General features: G+C 43.6%; 1 protein-coding gene across 1 annotated transcript in view; it reads left to right on the forward strand.

Annotated features, from left to right (window-relative positions):
- Nucleotides 1-1,561: 1,561 nt before the first annotated feature.
- Nucleotides 1,562-18,344, forward strand: part of ATXN3 (ataxin 3) — a 383,732-nt gene continuing 366,949 nt past the window's right edge. Inside the window, exon 1 of the mRNA XM_085626512.1 lies at nucleotides 1,562-1,698. Within this exon, the coding sequence (XP_085482638.1) occupies nucleotides 1,675-1,698 (24 nt within the window). The 5' untranslated portion in view covers nucleotides 1,562-1,674. The remainder of the gene's footprint in view (nucleotides 1,699-18,344) is intronic.

Raw genomic sequence — 18,344 nt, forward strand, 5'->3', positions numbered from 1 at the left:
TAGTTTGCAGGCTGCAGCGCCGGCTGCAATCTTGGCGCTCAGCTTTCAGTGCTGCCTGCTGCTCACAGTGGGCTCCCATCGCCGCTGTGGCTGTACTATTATACTCTTATTATGGCCGGTAAATTCATTATTGCTGAGCCCAGGTAGAGAGTTGTCACGGAGTCATGAGACTGACCGTCTGTCACTGTGACCAGTTGCAGAGGCTGCCAGGACAGACGAAATGCAATGAAGACACCCGTCAGCCTGGACTAAAACCGAGCGGCAAAGCGAAAAAGATGCTGGTGGGGTGTGGCTCCCAGCCTGAGCAGAGTCGCCAACGTCAGCCAAGCTGCCTGCAGTGCTGCAAAACTCAAGACCAGTAAGTAGGTACCAACCACTGCCACCCACTCGAGTGTGTGTACTGTCAGTGTGTTAATAATAACACAAATGATTTCTTTCCAATGTTGCGAAACAAACTATTTACATTGGATTCCCTTTCTTTTAGACCTCATTACGAACGCACTAGAGACAATATTTTCTTCCAACTCCAACCACAAACATTTTTTTTTGTAAGGACTCTGTCTGACATTTTTGTTGATTCACCTCATGCACTTTAGCCATTAACCCTTTGAAATAGTCTGCTTGCTTCCTAAATACACCACACAGATAACATCACTTTCTGCATTATCATTGCACCCCATGCCTTCCACTGCATGAAGTAATAGTCACGCAGTATGACTGTTCTGCTCAGTTTTTAGCTGCCTCCCAATAGTACACTTAAGTTCAGTGACTTCTTAGACTTTCGAGTTGCTCAATGGAGTGTAATTTCTAATATTTATATGTTTCACTTGTCTTTATTGCTTGATTTTTCTCACAGGAGAGTGTCACTCCTAGTAATTGAAAACTTAAAGAACGATCGCGCCATGCTGGCCCTGCTGAGAAGAGCCGCGAAAGCACAGGTATAACTGCCTTCCAATAAACTGTTACACCGGGTATTGATTTTGCTCACACAAGTGTCACTCCTAGTCGTTGAAATGTCACTCATACTTTTCACTGAAAATATGAAAATGTCACACATAGCATTCTGAAACCTTGGCAGCTATGGGTGGGTCTATCTTCTATATACTTATCTACTTACCTGAAACTTACTATCTTTTTAACCTGTAACTATGTCTTAATAAACCATCTTCTACAATCAAGTCTATGGTTACCTGCACTTCATTTACACATACAATAGCATGTATGCAATTTAGAAGGGCCTCGCATATTCCCAGTCTGCCCAGGACCCCACAAATCATAGAACCGGTCCTGCGCTTGGAGACGGTGGTCACCCTTACGAAAAAACAATAGTTATGAGTTTCTATATTCCTGTAGTTGCCGATAACCAATTTTACTTTGTTAAGCAATGTCATTGTGATCTTTCCCACCAACAATCCCTATTTCCAAGATGGCAGCCACTATCACACAGAGTCAGACTTCAGGAGACTGAGCTGCCGCCACTAGCGTTTCCCGTCTTTTATGTCAATGGTGTAGCAACAGTCAGTTCATTTCTGTGCGTGTGTGTGAGCCACGTGACCGAAAGGCCACCTGCAGTCAGAAGTGCAATCACATGATTATGAAACGCCTGAGGGATTGGATTGGATGTGCGTTTGGTCACGTGAAGGATGACGATTCCCGTTCCCAAGAGAAACAAACATGGAGGCCGTGTTTCACGAAAAAGTGAGTCTCGGGAGAAAGAGTGGGAGGGACGGAATGGTAATAGTGAGGGTCTCTTATGTACTCTTCGGAGTCCAAAGATGAATAGGGCGGGATCGGATCAGACCTTCTGTAGCAGTAATGTTGCTTCCAGGTAGAGTTTCTACTCTGCCGAGGAAACGCTCTTACCCTGCAGCATAACCAGCGCCCCTTTTCCCTACTCTGCGGTAACACACACTACTTTCTATTGGGTAGGCTTCTCCTTTTACCATAGATACTTATCAAATGCCGTTGTTCCAGAACAGTCCTTCACACCCCATTCAATTTCTCAGGAGGCACTTTGCCTCTTTGCATCAAAGATTCTCTATGCCACCTGTATTATTGATTAATACTTCAAAAGAAACGGTGGTGTTTTGTAGCAGCGACAGGTGAATGCATATCCTCTAGGTACAGCCCCTCCATCCAACCCCGTTGTCCCCGTGCACTGTCACGTGGGTTTTCTTTCCAAATATGCATTTTTTTTTGTTTTTATCTTAAATCAGAATTAAATTATGCCAACAAACCCGATTCAGGTGGAGACTACCGCATTTAGTCCCAAAACGGCTTTATTTTATTTGTCTCACTCCTAAAAATTCCGCTTCAGTGTAAGTCAATGGGGCGAATCAGCCCCCTCATCCCCTTTTTTTCCTCCCAAACTCACCTCTTACCAACTTCACAAGGTTGGCGTGTATGTATTACGTTTTTTTTCTAAACATGTTTTTGCAATAATAAACCCTACTTGCAACTGTGACCCATGTTATGAATAATCAATTACCCTTTAGGGTTTCCGACAGGTTGACTTCGACCTCCTAACTGGGTTTGTTAGACCAGGGGTCTCCATCCCGTTATGTAGTAAGAGCTACTTCTGTTCAATAAAAAGTATACTGAGCTATTAATATTTTTAGTGTTGTTATTGTGACCATATCAGACATGATTGTATTAGTACCACCCCATGCTATCAAGTTTGTCAGTGGTGATCACCTCACTGCATCAGGCGGGGTTGTCAGCAGTAATGTATAAACGTCTTTATGATATTGGAATGTCTTTATGTTGATAATGTATCACTGTCATAGCTGCAGTGCCCCTGGCTCCAAGGTAATATGAGTAATAAGCAGTGCAGCTTGAATTATGTAGTAGGGAATGGGCCACATTTTGTGAAAATGCAAAGTATGAGGTATAATGTAGCACAATTTCTCATAGTATTATTTCATTATTGTTTAATTTTTACACTTTATTAACACTATCTGGTCATGGGTTGTACCCCATGAATACCAGTTTAATACCCAAATATATCAATAAGCAACAGAAATTTAACCAGTTAACCTTTGCAGCGTGCCTTCCACTGCGCAGAAACTGTTTTGCCGTTTTTTAGTAACTTTTGAAGTAGTTTAACTAGAAATGCGGTAAATCTATAATTATGTTAAAAAGGCAGCAGCCACGGAATTGCATAATTCCTGTGGCCCTGGGTAATAAGTTTCCCCAACACCACATAATTGATCGTTTATATATCAGATTTAAATATATTTAAAAAAATGTAACCATTTTTCTCCATTCATCTGCTTCTGAAAAAGCACACCTTTTCCTCTCAAATATACGTTTTTCAATTTTAGTATACTTGCAATCCGTGCTTAAAATGAAATATAAAAGTTCAGGTACTCACATTTGACAGTGCCTGTTTGCTCTTGAGAAGGGACCGTACTCTCCCATTGAATGTATTGCAGCAGTGCTGAGAAATGTTTGTATTCTCCCTTTCTATATAAAAGAAGTTTAGGTACTCCGTACCGGGCAATACCTGCCCATTTAAAGCACTGCTTGCATTAATTAAACCAATGAAAAGTGTGTAATTTAGCAAGCTGTGTTGCACACAGAAGAACGACGTGCAGGTAGCTGGAGAGCTATCAGTAGCTCACAAACTAGTCGTTGGAGAAGCCTGTGTTAGACATTGGCCCATTATATAGTAAGAATATAATTTTCTTAATGAGTGCAGTAAACTTTCAAATTCAAAATCAACATGCCCAATAATGATGAGATAAACTTGCAGCGTAACTCATGTTTATCATTAAACACCCGATAAGAATGTCCTTATGGATTGATTAGTGATTGTGCTTGATATAAGCCGCAAGTTAACCATTTCTTTCTGTGATTACATTTCCATACTGGGTATTGCGTTTATCGCTTTCTAGATTCTTAAAATGCAAGTACTGGGGATTGATTATGATGTTGTTTATGAGGTAATGCCGCAATATGCTGTTAAAGTGAGTGTTTTGTTATGTATTGAGTATCATTGATAGGCTCAGGTTGGCTTTAGATCATTGCTTATTATATTTCTTAATGCACCAACCATCTCTTCATGTTGTTGCACTATGGTATAGGGCCTCAGGCTCTTTGCCACATTTCTGCGTAGGGTGACAGTTTCGACTTCTGACCAATCTAATTCATTCTTCAGCCAACGTTTTAACAAGCATTTGCAATGCAATAGGTCGTGCATTTATGAAATTCTCGTAAATGTGAGACCTATTGCATTGCAAATGCTTGTTTGTAAAAGCACCCATGCGGCTATTCCACTTTAATGTCAGCCAAGCCCCTTTTCTTAGACGTGCCAGGTCTAAAGAAAGGGGCGCGGCCGCCATTGTAGTGAAAGCTCAGTATGGAGCGCTTTTACAAAAAAAAGCATTTGTTTGTCAAGTTGACAAACAAATGTTTGTTTTTGTAAAAGCGTCCCATGCAGCTGTTTCACTTTAATGGCGGTTGCGCCCGTTTCCTTGCATGTGGCTCGTCTAAGGAAAGGGGAAATGCTGCCATTGAAGTAAAAAAAAAAAGTTATATAGTAAAAAAAAAAAAATGCATTTGTGTTCGGTGCCGCAAATAAACCAGAGGCACGGCCGCCAGTGTATGAGGGTGGCGTGTAGTAGAAAAAAAATTCAAGCGTTGCGGGAGAGCGTGTCACCATTTAACAAATAGTGCTCAGAGGCTGTAATTAAAGCCTAGCGAGTAACAACACATGTAACATTTTGGTGTCCTCTTGGGAGGTTACAAAATGAGACAAGGTGGTACTAAGGAGGGACTCCTAAGCCTATTGACCAATGAAAATCCACAGTTTCCAAAGGACAATGACAAATGTCAATTGAATATGTGGACGGAGAGATATGCGGAGCCTCAAGTCCATACCTGAACACAACATGCCTCTCAGAGCAGCGCATGCACTGCCCAGGCTCGTCTTAAAAAGGGATGGTGTAAAGGAAGTGCCACCTTTTGTGTGGTTTACACCCACAATTAAAAAATCTGTTTTCGCTGACTGTAGAACTCCGTGGACTTTACATCTCCTGACCAGGAATAAAGTGTATTTCATCCCGCATTAAGCATGGTTAAATTGGCATAACCCTAATTTTCGTTCTTAACTTGCCTATAAGTCCCTAGTATGGAGTACAAAGTGTACGCAGGGTTAGTAAGTTAAATGCTACTACTTATAGGCAGCACTAGTTTTGGCATCCACTACCATCGCGGTTCAAACATATCTTCAGGCCTGCCATTGTAGCCTGACTGGGACAGTTTAAAAACTGTAATCCCGCTTGTCAAAATAAGCCTTTTTGACAGGTCTAAACCTTCCTTACATATATTAGTAATTCACCCTAAGTAGGCCTTGTAGCCCATAAGGATGGGTGCATGCTAATCAAAAGTAGGACTTGTAGAAGTTAATGCAAAGCATTTCCTTTCTGCAAAGGTATTTTCACTATGGTAAGGCTGGCTGTTCCATAGAGAAACTCTGGGGTGCTCTATTACATTTAATACTACTATCTTCGACTAAAAATCAACAAGAAATGTCATTCTTAAACTCTTTGTAATATGTACTAAAAGCCCCATTGACTAGCGGAGTCAGATTTGTAATAAATAATAATACTCTTTCCTTGCTGAACGCCACTGGAGGCTAATTTGCAGTAGCCTCCAGCTACAGCCCTCAGAGTGCTCAAGCATTTTGAATGAGGTGTGAAAACTGACCCCAGAAGAGACACAAAGGTCTAGGTGTGGGGAGGTGTTTCTGTTTCTCTGTCAGGATGTGTAAGAAAGTGGTTTTCTGTTGCAGTAACCCCCCCCCCCCCCCTTTTTGCTTGATAGCTGATGCACTTTTCATTGTTGTGCCCTGGGCGCCTGCCAATCAGGTGCACAGGGCCTGTGTTCCTTCCCTAAAAACTGCCTAACAGCCAATACCAAAATTGGCAAACCCTGGCCACATGTCGGCCCCTGGTAAATGGTACCCAGGGCCTTGTTACCAGGGAAGGCCTCTAAGGGCTGCAGCACTCATTGTGCCACCCTTAGAGGCCCTGTACCCTAACACACACACACTGCTCTTGCAGGCTGAGTGTCTGGGTACACGACAAAACAAAGAGTCAACATGGCACACATCCCTGTGTGCCATGCCCACCACCTACACTGCCATACATCAGCCACCCCTCTAGCTGGGTGCCCTATGCCAGTGGTGTGGGCACAGGAGCATGAGCCATGTGCCCCTACAGTACCCAGGTCCATTCCTGGGCACTGTAAGTGCAGTGCTGCCATTTAAGAGTACTTGGTGCTGAGCTTGTCAAACACGAACTCCCCAATACCATAATGGCAACACTGAAGACTGAGAAGTTTGGTTTCAAACTTCTCAGCACATTAAACCCACACTGATGCCAGTGTGGGATTTAATGTACCAAGCACCCCAGAGGGCATCTTAGAGATGCCCTCTGAAACCTAACCTACAATCCACGTCTGGTCTGGGAGGCTGCCTAGGCTGCCACACAGCAGACATGTTGCTGGTCCCCTGAGTAGGCGAGCCCCATCTCTCCTGGGCCTGCAACAATGCACATCCTGGGCGAGGTGCTAAATCTCCTCCCCCAGGATTGGCAGGGGGGCATGCCACCTCTGTGAGCTTCCCCAGGCCACTGGCAGCCCCCACTCTGGCAGGAAGCCTGGCCGGAAACCCTAAATAAGGACAGGGGATGTGCCAGCCTGCCAACCCCACCCCTCAGGTGGGGGAGGCGAGGTGAAGCACATCTCCGGGCGCTTGCCATCTTGAAGATGGGGGGGGCCCTACCCAATCAGGACTAGGCTACTACCCCCCTCCCACAGGAGAGAGGCAGAATAGGGGGTGTACCCACCCCAGGACAGGGACCCATTGGTCCCTGCCCTTCACTTACCTGTAACGCCCCTAAATCTAGTATTTAGGGGCACCCTGGACCTTCCCTCTCCAGATTCCGAAATACAAAGAAGAGCAAGAAGAAAGAAGACCTGCCCTGCAGCTGCTAAGGAGAGGAAGACACCAACTTCTTTGGCCCCAGCCCTACCGGCCTGTCGACCCTCGAACCTGCTCATGCTCCAACCCGGCATCTCTTGTGGCCAGCAACCTCACAAACCCCGGAGGACCTGTCTACCTTTTGGCTCTAAGCACCTGGGACTCCCATGAGTAGAGGCTCTACTCAAAATCTGCTTCTAATCCCTGGCATCAGCCCGGAACCGCGAACCCTTCACACTCTGCACCCATCAAGCCTGGCCTGTGCCGGAGTGAACAAAGACCACGAGGACGACCCCACGGTGAATGTGACCCCGAGTCCGGCACCCAAGGACTTCCCTCAACGCTCCTGACGACGCCTGCAGCCTCAGAACCAGGTGCCCCCCCCCCAACAGCGATCAACAGAGGGTAAGATTTCCCGACACCAAAAGGCGCCCCGCGACCAACTCCGGGGTACCTACCTATCCTCCAACTTACCTCTCGAAGTGGTGTTGAGATCTGAAGAATCTTCGTCCCCGAGCTTGCAGTCTTTTTCTAAACCGGAGCTTTCCCATTGAAATCAATTGAGTGCCCGAAGGCTCAAACGCACCCTGCACCCAGCCGCCCGAGTGGCCCTGGCAGTGTAACCTCTACACCTATCTACTTCCCCATTTGCCCTGAGCAAGTGACCAAGAGCCCAGCTTCCACAGCCGTGTGGCCTGCTAGACAGCAGCCACCAACCAAGGCCCCCCTGCCTCCCATAGGATAACATTGGGCCTAACTCTCTCTGCTCCCGGCTGCCCCTGTGCCGCTGAGGGTGTAACAACTGTACCTACCTGACCCTGGGAGACCCCTGAGTCTATGCCCAGAACCTTAACTCTGCCAGTCGAGTACTTACCTTAAAGCCGATAACTCAATTTTCTCCATAGGGTAACATTGACTGGTTGTTCCTGAAATTTCTTCTAAGTGTGGACTTTTCAAAACTTGAAATATTCACCAAAAATCAGCCGAGAAATAAAAATGCTCACCTGCTATTAGGTGAGCTCCCAGTGCTGGATCTTGGTACCCAGCACTGACTCTGAAAAATATTCACAACCGTACTTACCAGTAACCCAATTTTCTTCCATTGGAAACCATTGACTGTTTTTCTGTGAAATTTCTTCTAAGTGTCGATTTCTTCAAACTTTAAATATTCTATAAAAATCGTATAAATTGTGAAAACTTAATTACTTACCTGTTTTGGATAAAGGTCCCAGTACTGAGTCTACGCACCCAGTACTGGAGTACAAAAGTAACGAGAACATACTATACTTGCAACTTGAATTTTCTTCCATAGGGAATCATTGACTGTTTTCTATGTAATATTTTCTAAGTGTCAACTTTTAAAATAGCAAAATATTGTCTAAAAATCATAACAGTAACTAAGTCGACTTTTATCACTTGTTTCTAAGTACTGTCCCAGGACTGAATCTAGGATCCAGTCCTGGAATCACAAAAGTAATCCTTAAAGTAATCTATTGCAAATAACTTGAAACTTCCATTGAACTCAATGTATTGTTGTGTATAGAATTGTGTTGCCTATTGCAACCACTTGTAATTATTTACAAAAGACAATTGCATATTGCAAAAGTATTTATATAAAGCATCTCATTTTGAGAAAGTATATTTTAATACCTATTGTTGGTTCTAAAATAAAACAAGCATGTATTTTTTTATATATAAACCATTGGCCTAGAGTTCAGTTATTGAGTGTGTGAAACCATTTGCTGAGTGTGTACAACAAAGTGATTTACACTGTCCTCTGATACTGCCTTACTGCTCGACCAAGCTACCACTTTATAGAGTAAGGTTATATCTAACTTTAGCCTCTGCCAAACCTCTGGGGACTGTGGACTCTGTACACACTGTACCTATTTGAGAACAGTATATACAGAGCCACATTCTCACAGGATGACTATGTGAGCAGTGGCCGGGAACTTAATTAACTTCTTAGGGGCTTCCCCTGTCATAGGCAGATGTCAGCTGACACCTGGACAGGCCTCTTCCTTTGTTCACCCATTCAGGCAGGCTCCAGTTCCAGTGGGGAGGGAGCTGACCCCAGAATTTATTTGAAATTACCACAGAGGAGTGGGTGCCTATTTCCCTGAACACACTGTTGGGTGTAATCTTCATAAATAGTGGTTCTCATTGGTATCATCTGTACAGTTTTTCAATAGCCATTGATGTCACTGTATGCATTTAATGCTACTATATTTCACTATATGACCAACACTCACTAGCGTGTTATTAAAATCAATTTTTATCAACTTTTCAAATCAGGTAGACAAAAAGAATAACATTAGAAAACACGCTTATAACACTAAACGTATGACACAGTAAACCATGCAGAAAACTATTTTGTGGATAAGATTATGTTACAAGTTTATTGATGATCCAGGTTAGGTTAGGATACGAACAACACAGGTGTGAGTGGTGAGTTCACAGAACAGCAGACATCCATCCTGAGAGAGCTCCAGCAGTAGTTGGGTGTATCAACACCAATGCACTGAAGTGTGTTACAGCTTATTAATATAGAGTGGGTTGCTACCCATTTCTTTTTAGCTTCAACCTCCTGAAAGGTTAGAGCATAACCAAAGGCAGTCTCCACAGTTGCTTGGGATTCAAACTGTCCCTTTAAGGAGCAATGTCACATGATCTCATTACCTGCTGTAGTAACTTCCAGTGACTTGAGGAATTCCCTTTTGATGCCAAGATCTAATCCCTGGAGGCCGTTGTGTTTGCATAAAGCTTTAGGATCGCCCTGTAGCTCTGCCAATTCTAACGGATGACATTTCTCGATACCCAAGGCTCCAGTAGGGACAAACTGACAAACGGTGAGGTTGACTGAAGGGACAACTTTTCAGTCCTTTTCAAACTAGAAGTAGGCTATAGGTGCACAATGATACACGGATGGTTTCTGGACACGGCCTGAAAATAATCACGGTTTAAAGCTGGGAAATCCCTAAATGTGTATGTATATATAATATAATGTTCCATAAGGAGTATGTTTTTGTTAGAGCCCCTCCGTTTTAGGTTGAAGCCTCCCAGATAGCGCAGCAGTCTGGTTTTCTAAAGACCTGTTGGGGACATTTAGAAAGCTTCCCTGGGAATGCATTCCACCCTTTCCTTACCATTGGCTTTGTGGATTGCAACTCACATTTTCTGACTTCGCCCCTCCCAAAGAGCAAAGCCTTTTCACGCTACCGCTCCTTGTATTCTGCCACGAGTGCTCCTTTCTGTAAACAAGCCTGTAAATCTTGCTCTTATCTTGTCACATTTGCTGTGCATTCAGAGACCGAATGTCATGCTCTGCCTCCCAGGGAGCTTGGAGTTTTCTTTCTGTGACTTCAAAGTGAGAGGATTTTCAGGAAGGCTTTATACATTGTATAGTTTTATACACACTATGCATACTCCTTTCTGCGCCCTTTCTAATTTGCACCACTCTACTCTATGCCAATGCACTCACAACCACTCTACTCCACATCACTCCAGTATACTCTGCACAACTCAACTCAACACCACTTCAATCTATGCCACTGCAACACTGCTGTCTATGCCAGTGCACTCTATGCCAATGCACTCTATGCAATCCACTGTACGCAATTCTAATCTTCTCTGCATCACTACACTTTCTGCTACTGCACTGTACACCACTTTACTTTACTCTGTGCATTACACTCTACTGCATGCTACCCTGCACCACTCCACTCTACTCTGAAACAATCTACTCTAAGCCACTGCACTCTACACTACTTTCCTCCACTCCACTCAATGCCACTCTTTTCTGTACCACTGCACTTTGTCACTGCACTCTGCCCTGCACCACTGCACTCTACGTCACTATGCACAATTCTGCTCTGAAAAAGTGCTCTCTGTCACTGAACTCTACGCCACGGAACTTCATGCCACGCTTCTCTTCACTGCTACATTTTTTGCCAATGCAATCTATGCCACTGCACTCTAGGCCACTCTACTCAGCATCACTCTACTGTACTCTACGCCACTGCACTCTGTCACTGCACTCTGCACCACTCTACGCCAATGCACTCTGCCACCTTACTCTACGCCTGTCTACTCGATGCCGCCCTTGTCTACGCCGCCCTTGTCTACGTCACTCTTGTCTATGCCACTTCACCACTCTACTCTACATGACTGAACTCTATGCACCACTTTACTCTACACCACTACATTCTACGACACAGCATTGTACCCTGCTGAATTCTATGCTGCTGCACTCTGTGCCACTATACTCAGCAACTCTGCCAATGCACTCTACACCAGTCCATTCTACTCTACGCCACACCACTGTATGACACTGCACTCTACTCTGCACCACCCTGTGCTGCTGCTCTCGCCACCACTCTACGCCACTACTCATCGCCAATGCACTCTACACCACTGCACTCTACAATACTCTACTCTGCAACATTGCACTCTACGCCTCTCTACTCTGCACTACTGCACTCTATACCACTACACAGTACGCTACGCCACTGCACTCTGCAACCCGCCATGCCACTGCACTCTACTGTACTCTCCCCCACTCTGCATCACCATACTGTATGCCACTGTACTCTGCACAACTTCATACCAAGCCATTGTATTCTATGCCACTCTACTCTGCACCACTACACACTTCACCACTGCACTCTACTATGCAACACTCTAATCTGTGATGCTGCATTCTACGCCACTGAATTCTATGCTGCTCTACTGTACTGCACTGTATGCCACTATACTCTACAACACTACTCCAGTGCACTCTACACCAGTCCACTCTATTCTATGCCTCTCCACTGTACACCACTCTACGCCACTCCACTCCAATCCAATACACAACACTAGGCCACGCCACTCTTGTCCACTCTTTGCCATTCCAATGTACACCACTCCACGCTACTCCTCTCTACACCACTAACATTTAGCCATGCTGGTGTATAAAATGGTTAAAACAGATTGGCAAAGCCAGTAGCTCTTGCATGGGCGTGACCTATTGGCTTTGCCAATGCTTATTATTTACCTGCGCGTAAAGGTCTAGGCTATTCTACCACAATTAAATACATTAATCCTCTATACAGACAGTAGCAGCTGTGAGTGTATATTCAGCATGGTACATCTCAAAAGTCTGTAAATGCATGTAAAACATGTATAAATCAGCTAAATAAAATGGTTTCATCTTTACTGTACCATGTGGCTTTGGCCTGTTCCGAGAATACTTTCCATTGGCTGGAATAATGGCACACACGTTCCCAGCACAGGCTGGCAAAGAAAACGTGTTAAATTTTGCATTATGGCTTTTCACATAGCTTTGTTCTGTATCATTGTTACAGATGCGCTTGCATGAAAATCAGTATTTTACCTGAGCAGAATATAAATGACTCTGCCTTTGCTTTTGGATTTTGAAATAATTAAAACCTCAGATAACATGGTCAAAAACCTCAGTTTTACAATATGTTCATCTTAGATAACAACTTCTGCTCTGTGAGTTATTATTACTGCTATAAAAGTCTGTAACAGTCATCAGTGAACCCATAAGAAACCAGTTAGATACCTATCAGTCTGGCTTAGCCTTTTATCATTCTGAAGTTGGAAAAAGTACATTCAACCTCTGCACTTTAGGGAAAGTAGAAATAAGCAGGAGGAGCCTTAGACTCTTATTAGTTATGTTATCAGTTTATCCCCTCTTACATTAACTTAAGATTGATATCAAGTTCCCCATCAAGGGTTTCAGGTTTCTGCCTCTTTTCAGAAGAAATCTATTTTGAAAGGACTTAGAAGTTCTTCTATATTTATATAAGAATTCTGTAGGTTAGAAACATTTCATGTCGGTCAGAAAATAATTCTATACATTAAACCAAGCCCTGTTTTCCTCACCATATTCCTTACATTGACCCAAAAACACCCTCCCTTCTTCTGCTGTGGGAGAGTCATAGAAAAGTGGGCCTTGCTGGTAGTTCACTAAAACTTGAGCAAAACCTACGTTTGGCTGCTGTGTGGGAGGACTGCCAATGAATAGATTCTATTTTTCCTCCTTAAAGATTTCTTGAATGTGTTCAGATTGGAGAGAGTCAGATAATATACAGTTGATTCTACAACTACACAGGAAGATCCTAAAGTGTTTTTAAAGGCTAGCAACCTGACATTTGTTTGCCTAATGATGGTCATTGTAATATCTAGTATATTGTGTGCCTTGTCCTTTTTATTTAAAAAAAAAAAATCTTCATCATTTTTCAACATGTACATACAGTGAAGGCAATTACCGAAGTTGTGAAACAAAATGTTTACATGTGGGTGCAGCAGGTTACGAAAAGAAAAAGAGCTATAGCAATAAATGAGACATACAATGAAGGAAGAAATGTGAAAAGACATAACATACCTCAAAAAATCAATAAGGAACATTAGGCGCCATACAACGGTGCAGAGGAGTGAACAAATATAACATATGGCAGAATAATATATGGTTAATCTGTTGTTTCAATGAATTCGGGAGAAAGTGATGCCTCTCACTTCCAAGTTGGAGGTACGCACAATTATACTTCACCTGTTGAGGTCTTATTTTGCATTTAATCTGTTCAATGAAAATTCCATCCAATTCAATCCAGCTTTACATTCATATCTTTTATTTCGTTTCTGTTTTCATATTGTGATATATTCCACATCTCTTTAGTGAAGAAACATATTCGTTTTGCATATTCACACAACCCAATGCATTTCCGGTCAACAAAAGAGACCCTTCTTCAGGGGTCTAAACGGAAAAATAAAGAAAATATCATGAGCTATTCAGTGATATACTCTATTATTTACATATTGAGCTCTGTCCAATGTGTTAATAAATTAATATATTCAATGACCTTAATACGATCTGTCCCCCAAGTCTCATATATCCAAGGAGACCTCAATTCTATATGCTCCCGAAAATTCATAAGCATGCCACCAGACCACAGTTTAGACCCATTGTGTCAGCTTGTGGATCAATTTCAGAACCACTAGGTCAATATCTAGATTGGTTCATACAACCACTGGTTCAAAACTGGAGTACCTACATTAAAGACACCACTGCTTTTTTAAACCTTCTAAACAAAGTGATAATTCCAAAAAATGAGCAAATATGGTTATGTTCCATTGACGTTACAGCACTTTACACCTCTATCCCCCATCATGAGGGTTTAGAAGCGATGGAATGGAGATTACTGGAGAATGAAATCACAGGAACAGAAAAATTTTTCCTGATGAAATTATTACATTTTGCGTTATTCCACAGTTATTTAGAATGGGATAATGAGTTCTATGATCAAATTTCACCAGTGTGTTGGGGGTAGTATAGGCTCTGTGGAGATATTTATAATGTAATATTTTATGCCGGTGGTTGCCTGAAACTAGTTTAGTCTGCATGCAGCAGTAATATCACATTTTATCCGAAATAGGGATACCCAGGTCACGTTCCCACGCAGCCCTGCCCTCTCCACTCTGGCAGGCTTTAATTTCAAGGAAGTATGATATAAATGTAGAGACCAGATGGCCATTATCTGGGGAAGCAATCATTAATGTGAGTGGTGAACAATCTTTGGGTTCAGTCGGGTAGGGGGGTAGCACAACCCATAATGTCCTGTGTAGACAATGGAATGTAAATCTATCCATAGTGGATGATTGTTCTTCCTTAGCCATTGTGTAACTGGGCTTGAGCACACCAGCTATAAACAGGTCGCCCGTGACCCGCCATATGTGTGCACAAAGAGTACGCTGAACTAGTTGCTTTCGAGTGAGTAGGAGTCGAGGGTTGTTTATGAGTGGGATATGTGGGGGAATAAAGAGCATCACCACCAAGATAGTGCAGAAGTTTAAACCATGCCCAACTAGTAGTGGCAAGCGTCTTATTACATTGGGGTCATTTCGGATACCTTGGGGTAATATGGTGGCAAGTGGGAGATGCAGTGGTTGTTTCCTCTCCGGTTTAAGGAACGGCAGCCGGGCATCTGTGTGTTACCAATAGTAAGCGAAATGTGCTTGGGTTACGTAGAAATAAAGTTGGTGGTCAGGGACTCTAAATCCACCGTCATCATAGGGGAGTGTGAGGACTTCCCAGCGGATGCCAGAACGGGAGCCGGCTCATATAAGCCGAATGAGCAACCCACTCAGGGAGGTGAAAAAACATGCTGGTGGGGGTAATGGGAATATTAAAAAAAAAAAGAAAGAAAGCTAAATAACACAACTATTTTGATGATTGCTATACGTCCAGCCATACCCATCGGAAGTCAAATCCACTAGACTGGGCCTATAGTTGCATCGGATTACCTCTGAATGTTCCCTGTGGATATGGATGCCCAAATACCTGGAGGAGTCTGTGCACTATTATAAGGGGAATTCAAGGCCACAAGGCACAGTGACATCTCTAAGTAGGAACAAGTCCGATTTACTCCAGTTATTATGCAGACCAGAGAAATCATGTTTTAAGGGGAACGGCTCTGTGATTGTAGCATTGAGGCGCAACTGGGTCATAGGGTCTTGGTATGACAAGCAGATGAATCAGATTGAGGAAGCCGTTAGGCATGCCCAGTGTTGTCAGAGTGGCGTGGAGAAAAGTCCATTCAAGTGAATCAAATTTCTTTTTGCTATCTAATAGCGCGACTGCCGAGTGGATGGTAGGGTAAATTTGATTGATCACTGTGAATAAAGTGCAAAGGTTAATTGAAGTGGAAAAGTGTGGTACAAAGCCAGATTGCATGGGAGAAATTATCTGATCCATTACTAGAAAAAGGTGGGTAGCTAAGACCTTGGCCAGTATTTTAGTGTTGAAATTTATAAGGGACAATGGATGATGCGAAGAGGAGTGGAAACGGTGCTTTTTGTGCTTGAGTAAAACAGTGATGACAAGTTCCCGCAGCGTGGGGGGGAGCCACGTTCAAGAGATGCATCAAACATATCTAATAAATGAGGGACCAGAAGTGGTTTTAAGCTTTGTAAAAGTTGCCAATGAACCCATCCAAGCCGGGAGCCGTGGATCCGCTCAAGTCCTCTATAGCCTGTGGGAGTTCCTCACATGTGATGGGAGAGGTGAGGAATTGCTGTTGGCCGGATTTGAGCCACACAATGGCGACTTCAGAAAAGTAGTTGGGCAATGCATCTTCACCGATACCCGGGCGAGACGTGTAAAGTGCCTTGTAATAGTCAGTAAAATCTGGCAAAATGTTGGCGTGATCAGTGACTCCTGTACCATTTGGCTGCCGCAAATGAGTTACATATGTGGCGTGGCAAGAGTGACGAAGCAAACGAGTCAGTGTTCGACTGGGGTGTTCGCCCTCTCCATACCGGTGTACTCTAGCATACTTTCCCAGGTAAGCGACCTCATGTTGGGCGAGTGTAGGAAAGTGGGTTTCTGTTGGTTGCAGTAACCCCCCCACTTTTTACCAGATATCTGATGCAATTTGACTTGATGTGCCCTGGGTCCCTGCCAATCAGGTTCCCAGAACCTGTGTTCTTTCCTAAAACTGTACCTTTGTACCCCTAATTGGCAACTCTCTGGCCACATGTAAATTCCCTGTAAAAGGTACCATGGGTACCAAAGGCACTGTGATCAGGTAAGGCCTCTACGGCCTACCGCACATATTGGGCCACCGTTGGAGGTCCTGTACCTTAACACACACACTCTGGTGCAGAGAAAAGTGAAGAGTCGACACACATGCTTGGTTGCTATGCCTGAAACCCACTGCCTATGGTTTAGGTAAGACATCCCTCTAGCTGGGTGCACTATACTACTGGTGAGGGTACAGTTGCATGAGCACTGTACCCCTACAGTGTCTAAATCCATTCTTAGACATTGTCAGTGTAGTAAAGCCATAAAAGAGTATATGGTCTAGGAGTTTGTCATTGCGAACTCCACAGCACCACTACAATTCCTTGTTGCTGATCATATTTTCATCATGTTCTAGTATATGGAAGGAAATGTTAAAAATGGGGGACCATTTTGCCACCTCTGACTCTACCACCGGTAAAATTATGTGTATGTCTGTATCTACCACTGTTGATACTGCCCTCCCTGCCATGCTCACTAGGTTATGTATTGTATAGCACTTTTGTTTTTGGTAAGACATCTTTGCGTTTTTTAAAAGTTGTTATATTTACGATGCAAATTAAAGTAGATGGGTTGTAGATCCAGGGATTACTCAAATGATGCGAACGATAAATAAGTACCATGGAACCTTTGTTCACATATTTTGAGTACAAGTAAGCATGAGAATTGCAAAAACTTAACTAATGGAAAACACCACAAAGTGAGCCATGCCTGTACAGGACATCAGGATCATAGAGAACCTTTATGAATTTGCCAGCACTGGCAAGACACTTTTTATTGGATTTTGTTATTGTTTCTTGGATTTGAGGTGCTCAAGAAATTCACAAGCATCTTCAAAGTTCTATGTATACTTGAATTTTGATTATCACTCTTAATTTTGACAGTGCCAAATAGAGGCCTATATGCCCATCACCCTATTCTTTTTTGAGGAACTGGAGTCCCTGTCTTTTCAGTTGTATGAATCGACCTAGATCTTAAAAAATGTAAATCCTGATGTTCAGCTAGGGTTGCCCTTAATCTTTGCTGACACACTTGCCAGCTCCTAACCATGTCTGGTGTTGCCCAAGTCCACAATGATGGTACCAATTCCACCCAAGGTTCCAAATGAGCCTCTAGTAGGAATCAATCAATTTCACCTTACATGCTATACCTATGCAGATGACGCACAAATACTGCTTCAACTAGAATGCCCCAAAGACATTGGAAACTCACCAATTTTCAGTTGTCTCAGAGCTGTGCATCAATGGATGACTTGGAGCCATCTCAAATTGAATGCTTCCAAAACGGAAATACTCGTGTGTGGCGATTGGAAACATTATGATCCGCTTGCCACCTGGCCTGATGAACTGGGATCACCGCCTAAACCAGAGCTTTCCAAACTGTGTGTCCCGACACAGCACTGTGTCGCCTGCAAATGGTGGGTGTGTCGCGGGATGACACTGGTATTAACGGGCACATAGCACATAACTGCTGCTAATTAGGAGGCATTCCTTTGAAAGCTTTGTTCTCACTATGCCTCATCTATTGCATAACTTCTCCTTGTAAATGGTCTTTTAAAAACCTGCGACGTACTCGGGTGTGGCTGTGTGTGTGCCCGGGAAGCTCGGGTGAGGTGACAGACAGAGGGTGGGAGAGACAGAGGGTGGGAGAGAGAGACAGAGGGTGGTGGTAGAGACAGAGAAGAGGGAGAGACAGAGGGAGGGAGACAGACAGAGGGAGGGAGACAGACAGAGGGAGGGAGACAGACAGAGGGAGGGAGACAGACAGAGGGAGGGA

The sequence above is a fragment of the Triturus cristatus genome, chromosome 9, assembly GCF_964204655.1.
Source record: "Triturus cristatus chromosome 9, aTriCri1.1, whole genome shotgun sequence".
Lineage (NCBI taxonomy): Eukaryota > Metazoa > Chordata > Amphibia > Caudata > Salamandridae > Triturus > Triturus cristatus.